General features: G+C 45.6%; 1 protein-coding gene across 4 annotated transcripts in view; it reads left to right on the top strand.

The window, feature by feature from the left end:
• Positions 1-23,040, top strand: part of RBBP8 (RB binding protein 8, endonuclease) — a 108,538-nt gene that overhangs the window by 77,514 nt on the left and 7,984 nt on the right. For all 4 annotated transcript variants that reach the window (XM_074987293.1, XM_074987292.1, XM_074987294.1 and 1 more), the window contains exons 17-18: positions 2,217-2,313; positions 15,169-15,310. In XM_074987293.1, coding sequence (XP_074843394.1) covers positions 2,217-2,313; positions 15,169-15,310 — 239 coding nt within the window. The remainder of the gene's footprint in view (positions 1-2,216; positions 2,314-15,168; positions 15,311-23,040) is intronic.

Below are 23,040 nucleotides of genomic sequence, written 5' to 3'. Positions count from 1 at the left end.
GGATCGGAAAAGCGGCCACAACTCTGTCCAGACTCAACAAGAGTGTGTGGAATAACAACAAGCTGTACACTCACACCAAAATGCAAGTCTACAGAGCCTGCATCCTCAGCACCCTCCTTTATGGCAGCGAGACTTGGACCCTGTATGCCCGCCAGGAAAAGAGGCTGAACGTCTTCCACTTGCGCTGCCTCAGGCACATACTTGGAATATCATGGAAGGACAGAGTGGCCAACACCGCCGTCCTCGAGCAAGCTGGAATCTCAACCATGCACCCCCTCCTCAGGCAGCGTCGGCTCCGCTGGCTTGGCCACGTGCACAGGATGAATGATGGAAGGATTCCAAAAGACATCCTGTATGGTGAGCTAGCCTCTGGCAAAAGACCTCCCGGACGCCCCCAGTTGCGCTACAAAGATGTCTGCAAGAGAGACCTCAGAGAGGTAGACATCGAGCTGGACAACTGGGAAGAACTAGCAGACGACCGCGGCAGATGGAGGCAGGGGTTACACAAGGGCCTTCAGAAGGGCGAGATGAGGTCAGATAGCTAGCAGAGGAGAAGCGAGCGCACAGAAAGCACACTAAGGACTTGCCAGACATCCACCACATCTGCAAGAGATGCAGCAAGGACTGTCACTCTCATGTGGGTCTTCATAGTCACAATAGACGCTGTAAATGAAGTCCTCAATTGAAACTATAAAGGCTGCGATCCACAGTCTATGCAGACTGAAGGATGCCTACTACAGAGGGGTGGGGGTGAAATTAACCAGCAGCATAGTAGCAGAGCGACAGGCAGGGGCCCGGGAACGGCTGTGGCCATGGAGGGCTGCTTCCTGCTGCTGCCACAGCAGGAAGTGGTGGAAACCTGGTAGGGCAGCGTGGTGCAAAGTGGGGTCACTACAGCCACCTTCTCTGTATAGGATCCCCCCATTGCTCATGTTTGCCCAGCAGAAAAACTGAAACCAGCACTCTGCTGCCGCTCCCAGATCCCAGCCACTACCAAGCACTTCCTATGCCCGGGCTCTGCCTGCCTGACCAACTCCCAGAACACTCCATAGAGGTGTAAATTAGGGCTGTCAGTTAACCGGTGTTAAGTTTTTAACATTGAGACTGCCGTCCATTAACTGCAGGTGTTAACACATTAATTGAGAGCTCTACATAATACCATTAGGCACTCTATTTACTGTATGGCTTACTCATCTATTCTATACCCTATTTTCACTTCACAAAGGAAAGAGACTGACATCTTGAAAAAGGAAACTGCAAAATTGAAAAATCCCATACAGTTGGAGCAAACAGAGTTAGAAACATCATGACACTCGTGAAGCTTTTACTAAAAATAATTGAAATCTTAAATTGGGCAGGCCATGAATTAGTACAATTCACAATTTTTAAGTAGAGATTAAATGTTCTGGTTTACACAGAGGGCCATAGGCACATGTAAGACAACTTACTTTTAAAAACACAGCAAATTCTTTTGGCTACAAATTATGCCTTAATGTTCCGATCTGAAAGATGGCCTTTTATATACTAGTTATCAGGAGGCTGAAGTTTTCCAGATAAACTGTTAGATTGTCCCAGTGAAATCCTGCTATTTCCTTGGGCTGTGTCTAAATTAGACTTCTGCTGAGTGACTGGAGGTCTATCTGCAGTAGTCTACCACATGCAAACAATGCTTCTGCTTTTCCAAGACCACTCAGAAAAGCAGAAGCATTCTCCCGGGTCATCGCTGTGTACTTTGTGCCATGAAGAATAAGGTATGTCTTGACAGAGGGGCTTTTCACTACATTTGGCCCTGACAGAACCGTCAGCAAAAGGCATGCAAATGCAGAGCACAATTTGCATATCTTTTGCTGACAGTTCCCTGCAGTTTAAACGTAGGCTGGGTGCTGTCTGCGTCATTGGGTTAATAAACACCTTAATTTCTTAAGACAGAAATAAATTATCAAAGTAAAGCCTAAGATAATGTCTAAGATAATGTGTAGACTATGGGGAGTAAATCACAGAGTGCAGCAGATTATTGCTCTACCCTGGCCCCATGTGGATGCTGCTGGTGCAGACTAAAAGATGTCTAGTTTATATGAACATAGTTCTGTTTGAAATTGTTGAATGAGGTAATTAGAATGCAGCATTTTGGTGCATTCTGCAGTCAATGCATCTGATAGTTTGTATTTCAGAGTAGTGTAGGCATGCCCCCAGTGACTTTTCCCTTTGCTTTTCAGAAAGAATACTGTGTTAGGTTTTCCCCATGTTGAGGTGGTTCGGAAGAGAGAAGAGAGAAGAAAATTACTGGGTCATACCTGTAAGGAATGTGAAATAGTAAGTAAAATTCTAAGTTTTAGTCACTTATATTATTTTAACTTTCTTGGTGCCAGAGGGCTGAAATGCTTCTCAAATTAAAAATGTAGACGTACGAGTACTGGTAACAAGCAGCAAAGGAGTCCTGTTGTACTAAAGTTGCTGGCCAAGGTAGGTAGGTTGTTGGCCAAAATGAGGTGCTGTAGTACTGGAAAATAATTAGATAAAACAATATCTTAGAATGATAGCATGGGCATTTACTTACTTATCTTTTCCTATATCTGCTGAAAGGAATATGCATTGCAAGTCCTCATATCAGTGAGGCCCCAATTGACAAACATAAATCAACTAGCTAATGGTTGAGCCACCTGTATCTCAGCAAGAGATTGATAGCACTACTTCCGCTAAAGCTGAGAGACTGAGAATTGTAGCGGAATTTGTGGTGTAATCTGCATATTTCTTTGAATAAATACACAGGACCAGATATTCAAACACAATTGTACCTACTCTTACAAGTATATGTACAAATACACTTGTAAACCAGCTTGAAGAGTTAGCCCATTGCAGCTACTTATCATTTGGAAAATTGTGTGATTTCCCAGCACCAGCTGGTACACAGTCAACTCTTTCATACCTGGCAGCCCTGGGACCAGGAGGTTGCCAGATAGTCAAATATTCTGAATAATAGAGAGGTATATCTAGCAATGCGTAACACTAAAGAAAGGCAAGATTATATATTAAAGTACTCTGCATGCATTTTTGTTTCTTTATTTACCAACAAGAGTAGTATTGTACACTGTAAACTTATACTGTTTTTGCTATATTTATTTGTGTTTACTTTAATACACTGTACTTATGGAAAATGTAACTAAAATTTACTTATGATTAGAATGATGGTTATTTGAAAGTTCTGGAGGATAGAATGCCAGATATGAATGAGTTTGTTGTAATATGCTATTGTGCATTGACTGTCAAAACAGCAGTGTGACTTTTGTTGTTACCTCATTCGTATCTGCAGTGCCCAAAATTTATGCTTACAATGTTGTATAACTCACCATTTTTATACTAAGCAACAAGTGTAACGTAAGGCAGTAGTCCCCGAACTGTGGGGGATTCCAGTCTATGGGGCAATGGAGGAATGCTCAGGTGTTGTGCAGCAGGAACCAGGAAGAAGTGCCATGCTTCTAGCTCAACTGAGCCCCAAGACCAGCTCTGCCCTCAACCCGATCAGTCCCCTGCTCCACTCTGACCTCATCCCAGCTCTGTCCCCATTCCTTCTCCACCTGCAGATCATCTCTGCCTTAGTCACAGTTCCTCCACCATCCCCTGTTCTACCCCTGGTTATGCCTTCAGCCCAAGTTTAGCTGCTGAGGAAGCCTTTCTGCTGTCTAATGGTAGGGCAGGAGAGGATGGGCACTGACAGATTCCATTAGTGGTAAGAGGGGAGTTTGACTGGAAAACTTGGTATACACTAATGTAAAGGGTAGAGAAAACAGCTCCTTTGTTACACTTCTTTTTCTCTATCTAGTAATTTGAAATGCTTTCAGGCACATTCTATATGCGTTAGTCTGTTGTACACCTAAAATAAGGATATGCTTCATTTGATCCTTAAATTACAGTAAATAAAGTAAATTACTTTTCACTCCACTGGAGTTATTGCACTACTATCTCATACTTGGTAGTGTGTCTGAGGTGTGGATTAATGAGCTAATAAAAGTATTGCTTTAGAGTTTACTGCTTAATTTCCACTCTTACTGAGAACTAATATTATATTTTTTTAACATTCATTCTGTACAGCTGATAGCTAAATTTCTCCAGTTGAGTAATGTGCCTTATTAGAAAGTTGCGCAAAACATGTTTATGAAAACTCCCTTTGCTAGAAACTACTAAAATGCTGCTGTAATGCAAATAGTTTTATTTGTAACTGACTAAAGGTAAATTCTCTGTTCCAAAATATGTGAAATCTAGAGTCTGAATGAAAACAAAGCATTGAAAAAATCAGCTCTATTCTGTTTCTTGTGCCAAGAGCCATGCATTAACTACTTTAATTTCCTGTCTCTACATGCTACAGGATTTTTCCTCAGAATGGAGCCAGCCAGTTCTCGTTATATTTTGGCAAGTAACATTGTGGAGACATTTGTAGGCTTTATTTCATAATGCACAAATGTTAAAATGTTGTTTTTATTCTAATTTTTTCTTCGAGTTTTTTTTTTTTAGCGTACAGCATGCTTAGCAGTAACAATGCAGTAAGATGACTGGATTTCAAAAATTTTTTATCTGAAGTTACCACTTGGTTAGTTGTCTGCATAGCTCTGCATGCTTTGGTCCAATCACATTTCCAAAGCAGCATCAGTATTGAAAACAGTCCTCATTAGCTAAGGAGCCACTTCCATATCTGTTTCTGTCCCCCCAGCACCACAGTATGTGTTAACGTCAGATTTTGGTTCTCATCTTTACCCAATATGTAGATATCTGTAAGAGCTACTCCGTCAAAATTGCTCCGGAACAGAATTTTTGCAATTTATTGGTAACTCCCCATTATATTTTTCTCTGATGATACTACATTCTCAGTCATGATAGTGTTTTACAAAATTTTTAATGGGACACTGACTACTTGTTTCTACTTTTTCCGCTATCCTTTATTTACAGTCACTTTAGAAGGTGAAAAACACCTCTGTCAATGTTTTCTTCTGCTGTTTGGCAAATATTCACCCCTTATCCCTGGTGTTCAAATAGCCTTCCTGTTTGTTTCTCTTAAAAAGATGACAGTTCAGTTTGTTACTATTGATTTGGTTTTATAATTACCCCAGAAAATAGTATTGTAGCTTTTAAATTGTTTTAATCCTTGTTCACTGCATTCCCCAGTAGTTCAAACAATTTAGTAGTTTAGACCGAAAATTTGTTTTACAACAGACCAGAAGGAGAAAAGAACAGCGTTTTTAATGCGGTGTTTTAAAATTCCTAATACGCTGTTTTAGGACAGACTGTAGGCCTATTTCTAATTATCCTAAAGTTAATATTTAACTATCATTAATCTAGCTGATGTGGATTTTTCATCTTGAATAGACATTGTATAATATTGTTTGTTGATTTAGTTGGCCTACTTTAAAAAAAGAAAGTTCTTCTTCGAGTGGTCCCCTTGGGTGCTCCACAGTAGGTGTTGGGCTCGCCCCGGTGCCGTAGCTCGGAAAATCTTCAGCAGTCTCCGTCGGGTCGCACATGCGCCGATGCGCGTTGGCTCTTCGCGCGCTTACGGTCACGTGCGCGATCCGGTCCCCGCCAGTTCCTTCTCAACCGCTAACGGCTGCAGAAGGAATCCTCTCTGGCTCCAACGCCTGAGACAGATAAATCTTATTTTTTTTCTCGTGTTAATAGTTTTTAACAGTTCATAGTTAGCAGTTCTATAGTTATTATAGTTAGTTACTCTGTTAAAAGTTGTTAAAAGTTAAAGACTATCTTAAAACCGCAGCGGCCGCCTCCGGGCGGGCCCGCTGCTTTTGTTTGTCGGCCTTCAAAGGCCAATGGTTATTAACATCACCTAACAGACTGTTAAGTGTGCTGTTAGCACCTAAGGACTCAGAGTTAAGTTTTAACAATGCCATCCCCTGGCTTTAAGAAGTGTGAATCTTGCCGGGAGGCCATACCTGCTTCGGATGGCCATAGCAGATGCATGCGGTGCCTTGGGGAGACGCACGTTCCCCAGAAGTGCTCCCATTGTTCCAAATTGACTAACAGAGCTAGAAAAGATAGAGAAATGAGGCTGAAGATGCTGTTAGTTGACAAAGCACTTCAGCCTGCCTCATCGGGGGCAACGCATGCGGAGGGCTCTTCAGGACCGCACAAGAGGAAGGCTGCCTCTTTGACCTCCTCTGCGCAGAAGAAAAGAAGAGCCTCGCCTACTCGATCCCTGCCCCTTACTGTTGGGAGCGGGACGAGTGTAACAAAGGGCCCGCGCACGCTGGCTTCCTCCACTGGTAAAGCTGCGGCGCATGCAACCACTCAAGGCCCTGCAGCTACCGGGGAGACAGCACCGAGAGCCGTGCGGGTACTAGTCAGTCCGGCGCCGGCTACTGCGGCACCGATCGAGACTTCCCCAGAGGCACCGGGATCGACGGCACCGAGGACATCGGCACCGGCATCGACAGCACCGGCAACAATGGCACCGGGAGCAGTGGAAATCAGCATGACACCTGCTCCGGTACCAAGTTCACCGACAAGACCACCCGAGAGGGTAAAGGCTAAAACGAAGACCAGGCACCGCAGCCCCTCTCCTGAGGTAATTGCGCTGCCTCTGTCACCACGATCACCACCGGCAATTCGACGGGCAGCAACACCTTCAGCCTGCCACAGACGTCCTTCTCCTTTTCTTCGGAGTCCATCCCAGGGGTCTGCATGCTTTTCTCCATCATCTAGCAGAGATCCCTACGAGTCTTCTCACAGAGGCTCTCCTCGTACGTCGGTATCATCTTGGAGGTCTCGACATTCCAGGCCACCACCCTTACATCCTTGGGTCATGGTCCAGGTCTCCATCGCCGGGCCCCTGTCCCTGTTGCTACGACCGCCATCATTATGCGGGGCGTCAGCATAGGAGGTCGACGTCTCACTATGGATCCCCGTCGACCACCCCTCAACGCCACAGTGTTCTGCTTCCACCTGGGGGAACACCACGAGTTCCCCAATCAGAGGCTTGGTCTAAAGACATTGAACCCCACCTCGAAATTCCCCAAAGGCAATCACATCAGTACAGCCAGGATCCAGAGGAATTGGAGGAGAGATACCATAGCGATGCCTCCTCATCCTCGCCAGACGAGGCCGTGGTCCCTGGAGACATTTCTCCCCCAGATGACCTGAAACAGTTCCAGGAGCTGTTCAAACGAGTAGCTCAATCCCAAGATATTCAAGTGGCGGAGGTGCAGGAGAAACACCACAGACTCCTTAAAAACCTCAGGCCTCCATCTTCTTCTAAAATTGCTATTCCTCTGGACGATGCAATCATGGAGGCAGCCACTAATATATGGCAGACTCCAGCATCCGCTCCTCCTACCAACAAAAGAGTGGACAAAAAGTACTTCGTCCCTGCGAAAGGTATGGAATTTCTATTTAGTCATCCACAGCCAAACTCGCTAGTGGTTGAATCGTCCCAACACAGGTCCAAATCGTCCCAGTACAAATCTGGGGGATTGGACAAGGACATAAAAAAGCTGGATCTTCTGGGTAGAAAAGCCTAATCCTCCTCTACTCTGTTGCTCCGCATGGCCAACTATGCCGCTCATTTGTCGAATCACAATTTCGACAACTATTCCAAGCTTACTGCCCTCATGGACTTCGTTCCGGAGGATAAAAGGCCAATTCTTAAGGCAATTGTGCAAGAGGGCTACGCGGCTTCTCGAGCGGGCGTGCAGATTGCACTGGATGTGGCAGACACAGCGGCCTGCGCCGTGGCCACTGCAGTGGTAATGCGGAGAGAGTCATGGCTTCACACATCCGGCATTCCAAAGGAGTTACAGGTCAAAATTGCAGACCTCCCCTTCGACAAAATAAAATTGTTTGCTGAATCAACCGACTCAGTCATACACTCGAGCAAAGATTCCAGAGCGACACTTCGGACTTTGGGGATATATACCTTCATATATATATATACCTTCATACCCCACCGTTCAGAAGGAAGAAATTTTATCCTCAGCAACACCGTTATGGTTACCAACAGCAACGTACCCAATTTCAACGGGGGTATGATCAGGGACGTCATCAACAAACACATTATAAGGGCCCTAGGCGCCGGCCTCAGCAGGGCAACGCCTCCGCAGGGCAAAGTGCAAGACAGCAAGTTTGACGGGTATGTCGAGGGCCGCGAAGCCAAGACCGTACCTCAGTGCCAATCTCAGTACATGTTCCATCACCGACTCAAGCCATTTTACCCACAATGGAAAAGCATCACGTCGGACAAGTGGGTATTGGAGATTGTAAACACGGGATACACGATCCCCTTCCAGTCTTTACCTCCACCAAATCCTCCCACCGCACCCCTTCTCAGAGACCCCTCTCACCTACCGGAATTAAGGCGGGAGGTGGACCACCTCCTATTAATAGGGGCGGTGGAGAGAGTACTGGAACAATTTCAAGGCAAAGGGGTCTACTCCAGGTATTTCCTGACGGAAAAGAAGACAGGAGGGTGGAGACCCATTTTGGATCTACGCGCACTGAACCAGTACCTACGCAAACAGCGCTTCAAAATGACTACGATGGCTTCAATAATCACGGCACTAGACCATGGCGATTGGTTTGCAGCCCTCGACTTACAGGATGCGTATTTTCATATCGCAATTCATCCAGCCCACAGGCGTTTCCTCCGGTTCCTTATGGGCACAGATCATTTCCAGTACAGAGTCCTCCCATTCAGACTCTCTTCAGGACCCAGAGTCTTCACCAAGACCTTAGCGGTGGTGTCAGCATACCTGCACAGACAGGGAGTTTTCATTTTCCCGTACCTGGACGATTGCCTGCTAAAGGGAACTTCCCGGGGGGAGGTATTACGGATGATACACATCACCACAAAAACATTTACCTCACTGGGCCTCATCATCAATTTGTCAAAGTCAAAGACCGACCCCACGCAAAATATAGAGTTTATAGGGGCTCGGATAGACTCAGTCACGTCAAGGGTGTATTTACCCGAGGCTCGTTTTCGTGCCATTGAATCTCTCGTACAACTACTAACGTACAGCCCCACTGTTCCAGTTCTCACGTGCTTACAACTGTTGGGGCATATGGCAACCACCACGTTTGTGGTGCAAAACGCCAGGCTGCATATGCGAGGATTGCAGCATTGGTTGGCAACCGTATACAAACCCTCAATCCACACCGTCCACAAGAGGGTGTCACTTACAACAGAGGCACGAAGCTCACTAACATGGTGGGGAAACCCCAAGAATCTCCTAACAGGGGTGCCCTTCTGCCAACCGCAAATTACTGTGTTCATTACAACAGATGCCTCCCATATGGGATGGGGCGCTCACATGGATAACAAAATCACTCAAGAATTATGGTCCCCCGCAGAGAAGACACTGCACATAAACATATTAGAGCTCAGGGCAGTGTTCAATGCGTGCAGGCATTTTCACAATTATCTGCACGGAAAAATAGTCGGCGTGAATACCGACACCACCACCACCATGTTTTATATAAACCGACAGGGGGGAGCCAGGTCTCATACGCTTTGTGCGGAGGCAGTCCGACTCTGGAACTGGTGCATCACCAACAATATAATCATAAAGGCTTCATACCTACCGGGGGTCCACAACGTCAAGGCGGACCAACTCAGCAGACACTTTGCGCCCACTCACGAGTGGCAGATCCGTTCAGACCTACTTCACCAGGTGTTGCGCAGATGGGGTTTTCCCCAAATCGACTTGTTCGCCACCCGAGAAAACAAGAAATGTCCCCAATACTGCTCCAGAGTGGGCATGGGACAGGAGTCTTTGGGGGACTCCTTCATGATCCCATGGAAGGGCCCTCTACTTTATGCGTTCCCTCCCACGACACTTATACACAAGGTCTTGGAGAAGGCCAGAAGGGAGAAAGCACGCATGATACTCATATTCCCAACCTGGGACCGACAACAGTGGTTCCCATTGCTCTTTCGCATGGCTCAACATCGGCCATTTCCCCTACCAACAGTACCGGACATTCTCACTCAGGCTTGGGGGTCAATACTGCACCCGCACCCGAAGAGACTACAGCTACAAGCATGGCTAATCCATGGCTAAGCGCCTTAGAGACTACATGCTCAGAGGGAGTACAAGAAGTCCTTGAATGTAGTCGGAGAACTTCCACCAGAAAGACTTATCAGCACAAATGGTTGCGTTTTTCCGAATGGTGTTCCTCCAGGCAACTAATACCCCAGGACGCCACCATACCTACGATTCTGGATTATTTGCTACATCTCAAACAAAACGGACTTTCGCTATCCTCTATAAAGGTGCATCTGGCGGCTATATCAGCGTTTCAGCATGAAGAGGATGGATCAACCACATTTGCCCATCCTGTTGTTTCGCTTTTCCTAAAGGGGTTGGTGAATCTGTACCCCCCTCGGAAACCAATACCGCTGTCATGGAGTTTAGACCTAGTTCTACACACCCTCTCGGGACCGCCCTTTGAACCATTGGCTATGGTCCCCCTTCGACTGCTTACTATTAAAACGACTTTCCTCCTGGCAATCATGTCAGCTCGCAGAGTGAGCGAACTCGCGGCCATAATGTCCACACCATGCTGCACGATCTTCTCAAAAGAAGCGGTGGTCTTACGATTACACTCAGCCTTCGTTCCGAAGGTCTCTTCAGACTTTCATATCAACGAACCAATAGTGCTGCCCTCGTTCTATCCTAAGCCTCACAACTCAAAGGAAGAGGCACGATTGCACTTACTTGACGTAAGAAGGGCACTGGCCTTCTACATCGATAGAACTAAACCTTTCCGGAAAACGGACAGACTCCTGGTGTCCATTGCATCCAGGTGAAAAGGAGAAGCGCTATCTTCACAGAGGATTTCAAATCACATTGCGTCTTGCATAAGACTGTGTTACGAGATTTGCAAGACTCCTCTGCCGGTTCCGCCAAGAGCCCACTCTACTAGGGCGATGGCGGCGTCAACGGCCTTCTTCAAAGGCATCGCGCTGAGAGATATCTGCAGAGCGGCGACGTGGTCTTCCTGTGACACCTTCTCCAAGCACTATGCCATGCACAGGATGCTTGATGAGGATACATGCCTGTCGACAGCAGTCCTTTCACGGGCAAGCTGCGCATAAATCGGTTACCCACCTCCTTTTTCGGGGGGGGTGGTTACTGCTGGGTAGTCAGCTACTGTGGAGCACCCACGGGGACCACTCGAAGAAGAAAGAGAAGTTACTCACCTGTGTAGTAACGATGGTTCTTCGAGATGTGTCCCCGTGGGTGCTCCACTACCCACCCGTTCCTCCCCACTTCGGAGCTCTGTTTGTGTGTTTTTTCAGGGGCGTCCGGAGTGGTTGATCAGGAACTGGCGGGGACCGGATCGCGCACGTGACCGTAAGCGTGCGAAGAGCCGACGCGCATCAGCGCATGCGTGACCCGACGGAGACTGCTGAAGATTTTCCGAGCTGCGGTGCCGGGGCGAGCCCGACACCTACTGTGGAGCACCCACGCGGACACATCTCGAAGAACCACCGTTACTACACAGGTGAGTAACTTCTCTTTCTTTTGATATTTTTTTCTAACGCTGGCCACTTAAAGCTAACTTTGTACAAAATAACCATTACCTCTTTGGTATTCTGCTTTGCCATCAGCCTGTCTATAATTTTAAACACTGCTAAAATTCTTTTGTGGATTTGTGTGGTGGGGAAGAAATTCTAATCCAGCTTTCTAGGGATAGTAAATGTAGTTTCAAAGTAAATCAACTTGTTCTCCAAATAAAAATGAACAATGTCAAATTTACATACAGCTATACCAATTAACAAAACCAGCTTTATAGCTTGGCTGGGTGTAAAGGAGAGGGACAGACATTTTTACATTAGTAAAGAATTAAGAGACCGTGTTTAAGTGCTTAGGATTTCTCTCTTTGCAGACTCTCTGTCAAAATCTTTGAGCTTTTGTTCAAACAAAAAGTAATTTTTAATTAATCACATCTGCACATCTAGCTCTTCTGTCTAATCTGCAAACCAGGACTCTTGCAGAATAGAGAGGGATCGATGGTGGATAACACCAACTCAGCCTGTTATATCTGTAGTGGATACCCTTTGGAAAATAGTGTCTCTGCCTTAGGCAGGCCTGCATTAATCCCATACTACAGAAACACTACGGTCAAATCACTCTCCTTAATGTATGTCATCTTTCATTAATATTTTTCAGTGCTGTGCTTGTTTTACTGCCCACACCACCATCATTACTGACATTTGTTTCTTTTTTGGTTTTTTACTATTTTATGTTTTCCCCACCAAATATTGAATCAGGTTGCTAGTATGTTTGAACATTCCCATTATACAGCCTTCTGTGGTCTCTTAATACCACTAGATGGAGATCGGAAACAAAACTTTGTAGTACGCATTAATAAAGCAATCCTGTGCTGGATGGGCATTGCAGTTTTTCCTGTCTCTTACTCCAGATTATTTTCTGCCTGGGCAGACTCAGCTTTTAACTTTATTTTTCTGCTCATACTATAGTAGTGTATTGGCAAAATTGCTTTTGTTCTTTTGATGAGATCCAACTATAGAAGTTTGGATAGCACAAGATGGTTGGATTGCCATTTGAATTAAATCATATGTTCAAGCTTCGGAAACAGAGTGTTGAATACCTAAATAGTGCAGTGCTATAATGTCTAAATTGCAGACGGGAATTCTGCTTTTGGCCAGAAGCATGGTCTGTAATACTAGAAGAAGGATGAAAATTATTCCCTTTCATGATGGACAAGGGAGCCACTCTAAGAAGTGACTTCATGCATCTGACAAAGTGGGTTTGAGCCCATGAAAGCTTATGCCTGAATAAATTTGTTAGTCTTTCTGGCACCACAGCCTTCTCAATGTTTTTATTGAAACAGACTAACACATCTTGAGATGACTGGTTGGGAATCGGTATCAAGCAGAGTCCCCTAAAGGTCGGTCCTGGGGCTGGTCTTGTTCAACATTTTTATTAATGACCAGGACGAGGGGATGAGTTGCACCCTCAGCAAGTTCACAGATGGCATTAAGCTAGGGAGACAGGTAGATGTGCTGGAGGGAAGGATAGGGTCCAGAGTGACATAGACAAATTGGAGGAGTGAGCCAAGAGAAATCTGATGAGGTTTAACAAGAAGTGCAGTGTCCTGCACTTAGGACATAAGAATCCCAAACACTGCTATAGGTTGGGGACCAACTGACTAAGCTGTAGTTCTGCAAAAAAAAGAATCCGGGCATTATAATGGATGAAAACCTGGACATGAGTTGTCAATGCGCGCTTGTAGCCAAGAAGGCTAACAACATATTGTGCTGCATTACAGCAAACTCTTTCATATCTGGCACTCTATCATCCAGAACTCTCAAGTAACCCGCATTTTAACCAGAAGTAAATGTTATATTTTCCATAAGTACAGTACGGTAAGGTCTCAGAGTTCACGAGGGTTCCATTCCATGCGCCCTCGCGTAAACTTGGATTTTGCATAAGTGGGGAGACGGCTTTTTCCCCAGCAGAACACACGTTCTGCAGCCAGGGAAGCAGCAGAAAGTTAAGTCCTGGGCTGGGGGTGGTAGTTGGGGAGCGTTAAGTCTGGTGGTGGGTTGGGGCCTGGTGGGGGGGCGGGGGACCTAAGCCTGGGGTAGGTTAGGGCTGCAGGGGGGTGAGGGTTGGAGTTGAGCCAGAGCTGTGCGTGGGTGGTGAGCTGGGCCACAGGTGGTGGGGGATTGAGCCGGAACCAGAGCTGTGCATGGGTGGTGAGCCAGCAGGGGGGTTGCACTGGAGCTGCGTAGGACCGGGGGGAGGGAGGTGAGCGGCTTGTGAGCCTGCAGGGGGGTTGCACCAGAGCCACATGGGGCATTCGGCGGCTTGAGAGCTGGCAAGGCATTTGCAGCTTGAACCAGAGCCACGCATGGGGAGTTGAAACCAGAATGGGGGGTGAACTGGAGCCGGGCATGAGTGGTGGTAAGCCAGAGCCAGGCGTGGGCATGCAGGGTGAGCTGGCAGGGGGGTTGAACTGGGGCTGGGGCGGTTGAGCCAGAGCCCACCTGAGGGGTGGTGAGCTAGAGCCAGAGGTGGGATGAACAGGAGCTGTGCACAGGTGGTGAGTGGAGCTAGGATGGCTGAGCTGGGGGGGTTGAGCCAGAGCAGGGGGAGCGAGTTAAGCACAAGTGGAAATTGTGGTACAGGGTTTACTATAGGAATTGGGGTCAGAGGGGGATTGCGTACTCTGAGTTCTTGTACTCTGAGACCTTACTGTGTAGTGAAAGTAAAGACACATATAGCAAGTACAGTACTGCTGTTGGTAAATAAAGTACTCTGCATACTTTGTTTTTCTTAATATTTCAACTTGGTTTTCTTTAGTGTTATGCATTGGTAGGTATATCTCTCTATTACTCAGAATATGTGAATATCCGTCAACCTCCCTGTCCCAGGGCTGCTGAATATGAAAGAATTTACTATAGGAGGAGTGTTGCCAGCAGATCTAGGGAACTGATTATTCCCCTTTATTCAACTGGTATGGCCACATCTGGAATACTGTGTCCAATTCTCGGCCCCCCATTACAAAAAGAATGTGGATGTATTGGACAGAGTCCAGCAGAGGGCAACAAAAATGATTAGGGGCCTGGAGCACATGTCTTATGAGGAAAGGCGGAGATATTTAGGCTTATTTAGCCTACAGAAAAAGAAGAGTGAGGGGGGATTTGATAGCAGCCTTCAACTACGTGAAGGGGGATTACAAAGAGGATGGAGAAAGGCTGTTCTCAATGGTGACAGATGACCCAATGAGGAGCAGTGATCTCTGTTGCAGTGGGAAAGGTCTAGTACAGGGATGTCCAGTATATTTGCCACATGTGGCAAATAGGTCACTGCATTGTGGCAAATACAAAGGAGGCCAACCCATGGCTCTCAGTGCCTTTAAACATGGCTCCTCCTGAAAGCCGCATATGGTGAGTGCCATCTGCCTGCACATATGCCACCGTTTGGTGGAAGAAGTGCGTGGCCCCAGCGACTCCAGCAGTGGCCTTGGCAGCTCTGGTGAGTCACCAGCATTGAATTAGAACTGGGTGAGAGTACCTGGCTCCATAATGATTTGTATCATATAATGTGGCAAATAAGGAAAGATGACAAACACAATTTGACAGTCTTTGAATTCCTTTTGGACACTGCTGACCTAGTACTTATTTTCCATTGTTAGTATTATGCAGATGTTCCAGAAGGGGAGAGAGAAAAAAAGCTAGCTGCTTGTTCACGACATCGATTCCGTTACATTCCTCCTAGTACACCAGAAAACTTCTGGGAGGTTGGATTCCCTTCCACTCAAACTTGTGTGGAAAGAGGTAAGAATGTAAAATTGTTGTTTGGAAGGGTTTGTATGTTTTATTTTTAAATGTGATGCTGAGAATTGAAATATTAAAAACACTAAGATGCTCATTTCATACAGCTCTGTCAGATTCCATTTGACTGCCACCTACTGTGGTCACGGCCATTTGTTCAATGCCTCCTGGCATACTGAGAAGGCAGAATGTTAAGAGAATTTCTAAGAACAGGGATGGAGTGGGAGAATATGGGAAGACTTCCCACATAAGTAAATGAAGACCATATTGATTTCTAATCTAAAGATAGACTTGAAATTTCAGAGGTGAAAATCTGGTTCATTGTGGTACTTGTGCTTCAAACAACAAAATGAATTGAATATCTTCATAACCTCAGCTAGGTACTACAGTGAATGGGAATGTATGATAAAAGGACTGCATTATCAATAGGTATGTTGTCTTCTGAACATTGTAGTGTGATTTCTTATGCCTGTGTCCTGCTTTATTGCAAAAACACAAACTGCTTTTTAGAGTTCTATGTAAATAAAAATTAGTCTTTTTATATAAATATCTTTAAAGAAGCCATTGCAGGTTGGCACAGTAATCTGAGTTACTAATACATGGGTCTACTTTTTGGATTAAAAATGTGTAGTTTTTTTTTATTACTGTTCTGTCCTCTGTTAATACTTCACATTTCCAATGCTTTGCTAGCAAGCCCTGTCTTTTAAAACTAACCTAACAAGTGACTTCAACGACTTATGATATTTTAAGTGAGAAACAATGAAGAAGTTGAGAGATTTGTTTGACAGGCTGAATGTGTGCTAGAATTTTCAGTTAGATTATTCCAAACAATATCACCATGCCTTTGAATGGGGTAATGGCTTTAGAACAGAAACTTTTTTTTAAGGGACTGCATAGATATCTTCAAAGGGAATTAAGAGCCCCATGCATTTCTGAACTCTAGTTAATTACTGCAATGCCTATATATTTTTTCTAAGTTTTAATACATTTTAATGTAATTATAGGGTTATGCAGAACAATCTGTTCTCCAAGATTTTAAGGTGGATTGCAGGAAAACTTGGCCAGGGTCATTTGTTCAATCCCCATTTTCACAAGTATAATATTAGTCAACATACAGTGCACATAAGGCAAATTACATAAATATATATTGCACATTGTATATCATGTATGAATGTTGGGTAATTTATGCTAAGCTGTACCAATGTGAATTGTATTAGGGTTTTTCCATAGTTCTATTCACTCATGCAAAAGTATATGCTGTAACACTTTACAGCAACACAACTCTGATGTTGGCACAGGCATATACAAAACTTATCAGGGTCTATATGCATGAATAAGTATCGGAGAGGTAGCCATGTTAGTCTGGATCTGTAACAGCAACGAAGGGTCCTGTGGCACCTTATAGACTAACAGAAAAGTTTTGAGGTGATTTCCATGACCAGCATCTGATGTGTTGGTGTTAAAAGGGGGAATTGCTAACCTCTCTACCTGCTCTGGGCAGCCCCAGCTAGCGCAACCGGGGGCAAGGCTCCCAGACACCAGTTGTCCGAATCCTCAAGGGCCTAGGCCTGAGATGGTAAGGAGGCACAGCGGAGACCCGGTGACGTAAGGCCACCCCGCCCCTCTGCAGACCACCCCCACCCACCTCCAGCAAGAAGACCCGGGGTTGTGCATGTACCCTTACCGCTGTACGGTGGAACTTCCCCCTGGCAGGCAGTGGCTGGCTACCAGGGCAAGGTTGAGGCAAAGGAGAGACGCTTTAAGTATGGACTTGGTTAAACTAAATAAGTATTTATCAAAGGAGTTAACAACAAGCTGACGAAAATGGCAACACTTAAACAATTTATAAGAGTGATATTTTGTCTAAACACTTACAATTGCTACTAATAAATCCATGAAGTCAGACCTGTAACTTTGTTTTTATTGAACCGGAAGGCAAAAGAGTGAGGTTAAGGAAAACTTTTAGGAAAGAGGTATAAGGAGCTTTGTTAATTTTAGCTCCGAGCAGGGGGAGGAAGCTACTCCCCCCCATGCACCCCGGCTGGGTTGCTAATCCGACCTGTTTGAGACCTTAGGGCTGTGCCTTCTAAGGCCTCCTCCCAGCTGAGTGAGTGTCTTTGGCCTCCCCAGCTGGGGCTTGGAGAATCAGGATAGGGAAAAGGGAAGGGGACAGGTGCAGGGTAGACTCGGGGAAGCGGGAGGCTGAGCCTCCACCATTTCGACCCACCTGCACAATAAAGTAACAAGGGTGACTAACAAGTAAATACCAATGGCTGACTATGAAAAACTACACTAAACTGTAACTGTTTTTAACTATAATCAATGAAGCATTAATGCAAGTGTACAGCTTCTCTTTTTCCCCGTTTGGGTTAGTGTTTATATTTGGGCAATCAAGCTCGGCCCTGGGGTCGAGCCCCTGGGTGTGACCCTTCCCTGGCCCTGGAAGGGCGTGGCCCTGGTTGTGGCCCCGAACCCCCCTGGTAGGGGACCCAGTGCCCAGTAGTATCTGTGGTGATATGACAAATTTGAAATGTAATGTCAAAAAGGTCCCGGGCTATGCCGCGGGCCTAGAGGTAAGTTATGTGTCCTGAAGACAGCAGTCCAATCCGGTAGGTAGGTCTTGTTTGGTTATGGTGTCCAGTCAGGTAGGTGCCGAAGGCGTCGAAGCCACGAGGTGGCGGGAGCGCAGATGCCGCTTGGTGGCGGACCCTGGGCTTCACAGCCAGGCATGCAGTACCCTGCCACTAGGGCGGGGCCAGTTCACCACCTGGCCGCTCCACCACAGGGCCCGCTTGCTGCTCCCTCGATGCAGGCGCTGGTGTGTCAAGCGGCGCTGGGGCTGCAGCAGCAGGTAGGCGCTGCTGGCGTTGCCTCAGGAGCTCTTCGCAAAGGCTTCACGGCGTTCCCTCGGGGGCTCTTCGAAAAGGCTTCACCGCCTGAGCGACTGGCCTGAGGGCTGGTGGACGCCACAAGTGGCCAGCACCTCCCTGTACAGGTGACAGAATCCTGTCTGTCCCAAGGGCCGCAGAGCGCTGTGCTGCGCCTGCTTTTATTCTGTGTCCTCATACATTATTCATTAGACAATTTGAATATTCATGATTCTACCTGTGGTTCTCAACCAGGTCCTCCGGGCGGTGGAAGTTACTAGAAGCTCCCACCTGCGCCCAATCAGAAGCCTGGATTTTAAATCCTAGCTCATGAATTGTTCATGAGTTCAGGTTACCGGGGAAACCAACTGATACAGAGTGACTGTTGCAGGAGCTGCTAAATGGCAGCCTATGTAACTTTAGATTCTACCTGTACCTGCATTGATGTTTAATGGCCAAAGGCTTGTTTCCCCTGGCCCACGGGGACAATAATGCCCAAGGGATAAAAATCCCTGACATGCCCCCACGGCCACGTGGGGAAGGGCAAGCTCTTTGGCCTTTGCAGGTAGCAGGTAGTTTGGGAACTCAAAGGGTTCCTTTTAAGCCAATTAAATGCCAATTATGGTTTACTCTGAGCCTTTAGATTTCTCCGGTAAGTTGAAGTCAAGTTACATTATTTACACTATTTACAATTATACGTTAAAACTCACATTCCTATAGTTATGATTTGATTTCTTTCGTCAATGATTTGTACATGTACTTTGGATTGTTTTTTAAATTTACAAGATTTACAGCATGATTTACAACAATACATTGAACACCTGATTACACACTTAAACAATAGAAAAATCAGACCAATTGCAGCAATGATTATTAGGAATGAAATAAAACCTTGCAGAATCTGACCGCCCAGATACTCTAAGGGTTTCATAATCCAGGACCAAAGGTGCCACTGCCCTGGGTTCAGTGAATCTAATAATGATGGTGGCTCTGGGGGAATATAAGCAATGTCCATGATGTGCTTAGCCCTACTCATAATGGATTCATAATTGTTGGGGATATATACACAGCAGTCTTCCCCTACGAGGGCGCAAACGCCTCCCTTAGCTGCCAGTATCATGTCTAATGCCATGCGGTTTTGTAGCACGGCCTTTCATATGGCCTGTTGTTCTGTGGCCAATTCAATCAAAGCATGGCCAGTCTCACTGGCCATAATCTCTAGCAGGATTTGTAGTTTTACCATGAGCCTCCCCAACCTTACCACTCCTAACGGGGGAAGCCATGCCCATCCTGCTACCTCGCTGTATGTTAAGGGTGGTGTGTTCATCATTTCAATCTGATGGGGGGTTAGGTTAAGCGATCTTAAGTTTAAATCTCGTGCATTCCTAACCCTCCCCTTAGGCAGCTGGTCATGGATTTGTATATCAGGGAGGACATAAGCTAAATAACAGGCACTGCTCCATCCTGCAGGGAGAGCTTTATATGCCTTCCTGCCACAAACAAAATAGTGACCCGCTAGGGCAACCATGGGCCTCGCACAACCATTTTTCATATAATCTTCAGAATAATGATCGTAATAGCCCGTGAAAGGGGTTTGTTTCCCTGTTAGGCCACCCATTACATTGCAAAGATATAATTCAGATTCATTTTGATATGTACAACGATGTGTCCCGTCAAGCCCTGTATTTTTCATTCTTTCAAGATTATCTTTTGATATATCCGTCTTTGCCCAATAATAATTGATATTTCTTCTCCACTGTCCCATTACCATAATACCATTTTTTTAAAACATAATTTAAACATACACTTTCCCCACTGGTACTGATTTAATTCCTATCTTTTCTTCGGTGATTTCCTCCCTTTTTGTTCCTGCATATGAACCGCCGATTCTGGTGTAAATAGTTTTGAATACATCAGTGCCATTACATACCCAACACCATTGCCCTGTTACTCTTTTTACAATTAAATAATCCGTATTGTTGAGTCTCTCTTCCGCCCAAGTTAAGGGGCGGTCCAGATCCAGGGCAAGTTGTCTTTCAAGGTTTAATGATGGTGGGCGTGGTGAGTATGTGATTAACTGTTCGGTAAGTGGTAGAGGAATTAGCGAGACTCCTGCCTCAGAGCTGTCTGGCAAGACAGTGCAGATCCAGCAGTGTGATATATTTAATTCTCAGGCTATAGCTGTAGATGTTTTGACATAGATGTTATTAATGTCCCAGTGATCAGGGTATCCAAGTGGGAGCAGACTTAGGGTAATCTGTAAACGGTGATTGTAGAAATGTAATTATTACATAATTACATTCCTCGTTTATTTAACCAATTATGATGCACCATGATTCGAGGATCTTTTAAGAGATATGTGTTTAGGGTATTGTCCAGGTTGATCAATTTCTGCCGTGATTGGTTTAGATTGTCCTTGTCCCGGCAATAATACCCACACTTTTTGTCCATGATTGTATACCGGGGTCCAGGGTTCCTTAATCTTTGGCTGGATTTCTGGCCACCTTGATGTAGCTCGATTTATGTTTAACAAAACTTTGTCCAATTACAGATGCCAGCCATTGTAGTCCTGATTAGTATTTTCGATTCGTAAATGTTCCTTGATTATGGCGATTTTTCGCTCTTCCACCCTATTAGCCTCAAGGTGGGTAGGGTAGGTGGAAATGCCATCTGGTGTTCCACTCACGGCATAACGTGTCCAGGACGGATGAACTGAATGGGGGGCCATTATCTGATTGTATTTCCTGAGGGACTCCCCAATTTGCTGCACACTTGATTAATAAGTTCCTGATGTCCCTAGCAGTAGTACACCTGGTTGGCGCTGCCCATACTTGGCGAGTCCCTAGGTCCAAAATAACAAGTGCCTTTGGATATTGTCTAGCCCCTGGCAGGGGTCCCATAAGGTCCACCTGCAAGGTAGCTCCAGGTTTGAAGTATTGTGGACCTAGGGAGTCTTTTTGAAATTTTACTTGATTTAATCTTTTATTTGAATTACATTCGAGACAATTCTGTGTTACATCCTTCCAGACCTTGAAAGTCACGTCAGGGGCATCTGATTCCAACCTCCAAAGCTTCTGGCAGACCTTTGGCTCCCAGTGGCCCCAGGTACAATGCAACCAACGGGCCAGTTTGGCCGAATAAGGTTTTTTAGTGCTGGTGTTAGTACACACCTCGGCCTGATTGGAATTTACTGAGGGTGGCTGCCCACTGTAGCTTTGTAGGTGGGAATCTAGGAACGAATGTAGTTGGTCCAAGTCGGGTCTATGGGAAGGACAATGCCTTATGAACCAAATATGCGATTTTGATTTATTAATCATGGTTTTAATCTGGCACCAAATCTCGTTATGTTTTTGTGGTGATCCTTCATCTGTTAGGATCTTTATCGCGTATTCGCTATCTATTCCCAACACTGGAACTTCAGTGGCGTGCTTTTTAATTGCATGCTGGACAGCAAGGTAAATGCCCCTCACCTCTGCCGCTTGGGCAGAGGCGTCCTGTGCCTCTGTCACGATTTTTAGATAGTTGCATTTGGCACAGAACATCCCAGATTTTACCAACTGATTTGTAATGCCATCAGAATACAACCAGGGGTTGTGACTATCCATTCTGATGACAATAGCAGATGCTTTTAACTCCGCAGGGAGAGGAGCATTTACCAGGGTCCACGATGTCCAATTAGACTTTGCCAAATAAAGCAATTTGGACCAGGTCAAATCTTCACCACCAAACTCTAGTGGGTGCCCTTCCATGAGCCAGTAGTGGGATGTAACAACTGGGCTTCTTACTGTCCCATGGAGGTGGTTCCACGGCATTGCCGCCTCTAAGGCAAGGAGCATCTTTCCATAGATGCCATATCGGACCTGACCACTTTGTAACTTTTTAATTGATCGACCAACAACATGATTGTTCTGTTCCACCCTGATGATGACTTGATCAAAACTGAGCTCAAGATCGATCAATACTGGGGAACTCTGATCTATCCGGCTCAACTTTGATGGGGTCAGTAAAGAATGCAACATTAATTTGTAGCCCATTAATTGAGCACCAGACCAGACTGAGTTGCGGTTTTTCTTTAATTTGGATTGTAAAACTGCTAGGGCAGGAGCGAATCTGGTAGGAATTAGTGATCTGTGATAATTTAAGAAGCGAAATACCTCCTGGGTTTCTTTCAGAGTTGTAGGGGGATGATTTAACCATTTCTCTACTTGATTTAAATCAATCTCAGTGGCCCAGTGATTAGCCGTGACTTCAATCCCTAAAAATGAGAACTCTCAGATGGGTTTAATTTTGGATTTCTCATCATTAATTTTCCACCCATTGGAGCTCAGCTGTGACATCACCTGATTAGTAAATTTTTCAACCACTGACTGATCCCTGCCCACCACAGCGATGTCATCAATGTAATAGAGCAGTTCACAGTCAGTGGGAATAGCCAATTTTTCCAGTGTCCTGGCTAACTACTGTGTTGCCACTGAGGGGGAGTTGTGATAACCTTGGGGTAATACTTTCCACATGTATAGGCGTTCCTCAAAAGAGAAGTCCAGCACCCCGTAAGGATCATCCAGAGGAATTTGGTAGAACATGCCTTTTAGATCTATAGTGGTGCCAAATTGATATTTTTGATTGGCCAAGACCTTCTCTATCTCTGGACGGGTCCATTTGACGGAGTACTGGACTGGTCGAATCCTTTCGTTGGCCTTACGGTAGTCAATTACTATTCTGAACTTTTTGGCCAGGGCTGCCGATCCAGGCTTCGGTATCCCCCAAGCTGGGGAGAGGTACTTGCTTTCATTTATACGATGAATTTGATTGTTCTTGATTAGATTATTAATTAACTCACTAATTCCTGCCAGAGCTGCTTCCCCC

Source organism: Carettochelys insculpta, chromosome 2, assembly GCF_033958435.1.
Source record: "Carettochelys insculpta isolate YL-2023 chromosome 2, ASM3395843v1, whole genome shotgun sequence".
Classification (NCBI taxonomy): Eukaryota; Metazoa; Chordata; order Testudines; family Carettochelyidae; genus Carettochelys; species Carettochelys insculpta.
This window is presented reverse-complemented; position numbering and strand designations above follow the sequence as displayed.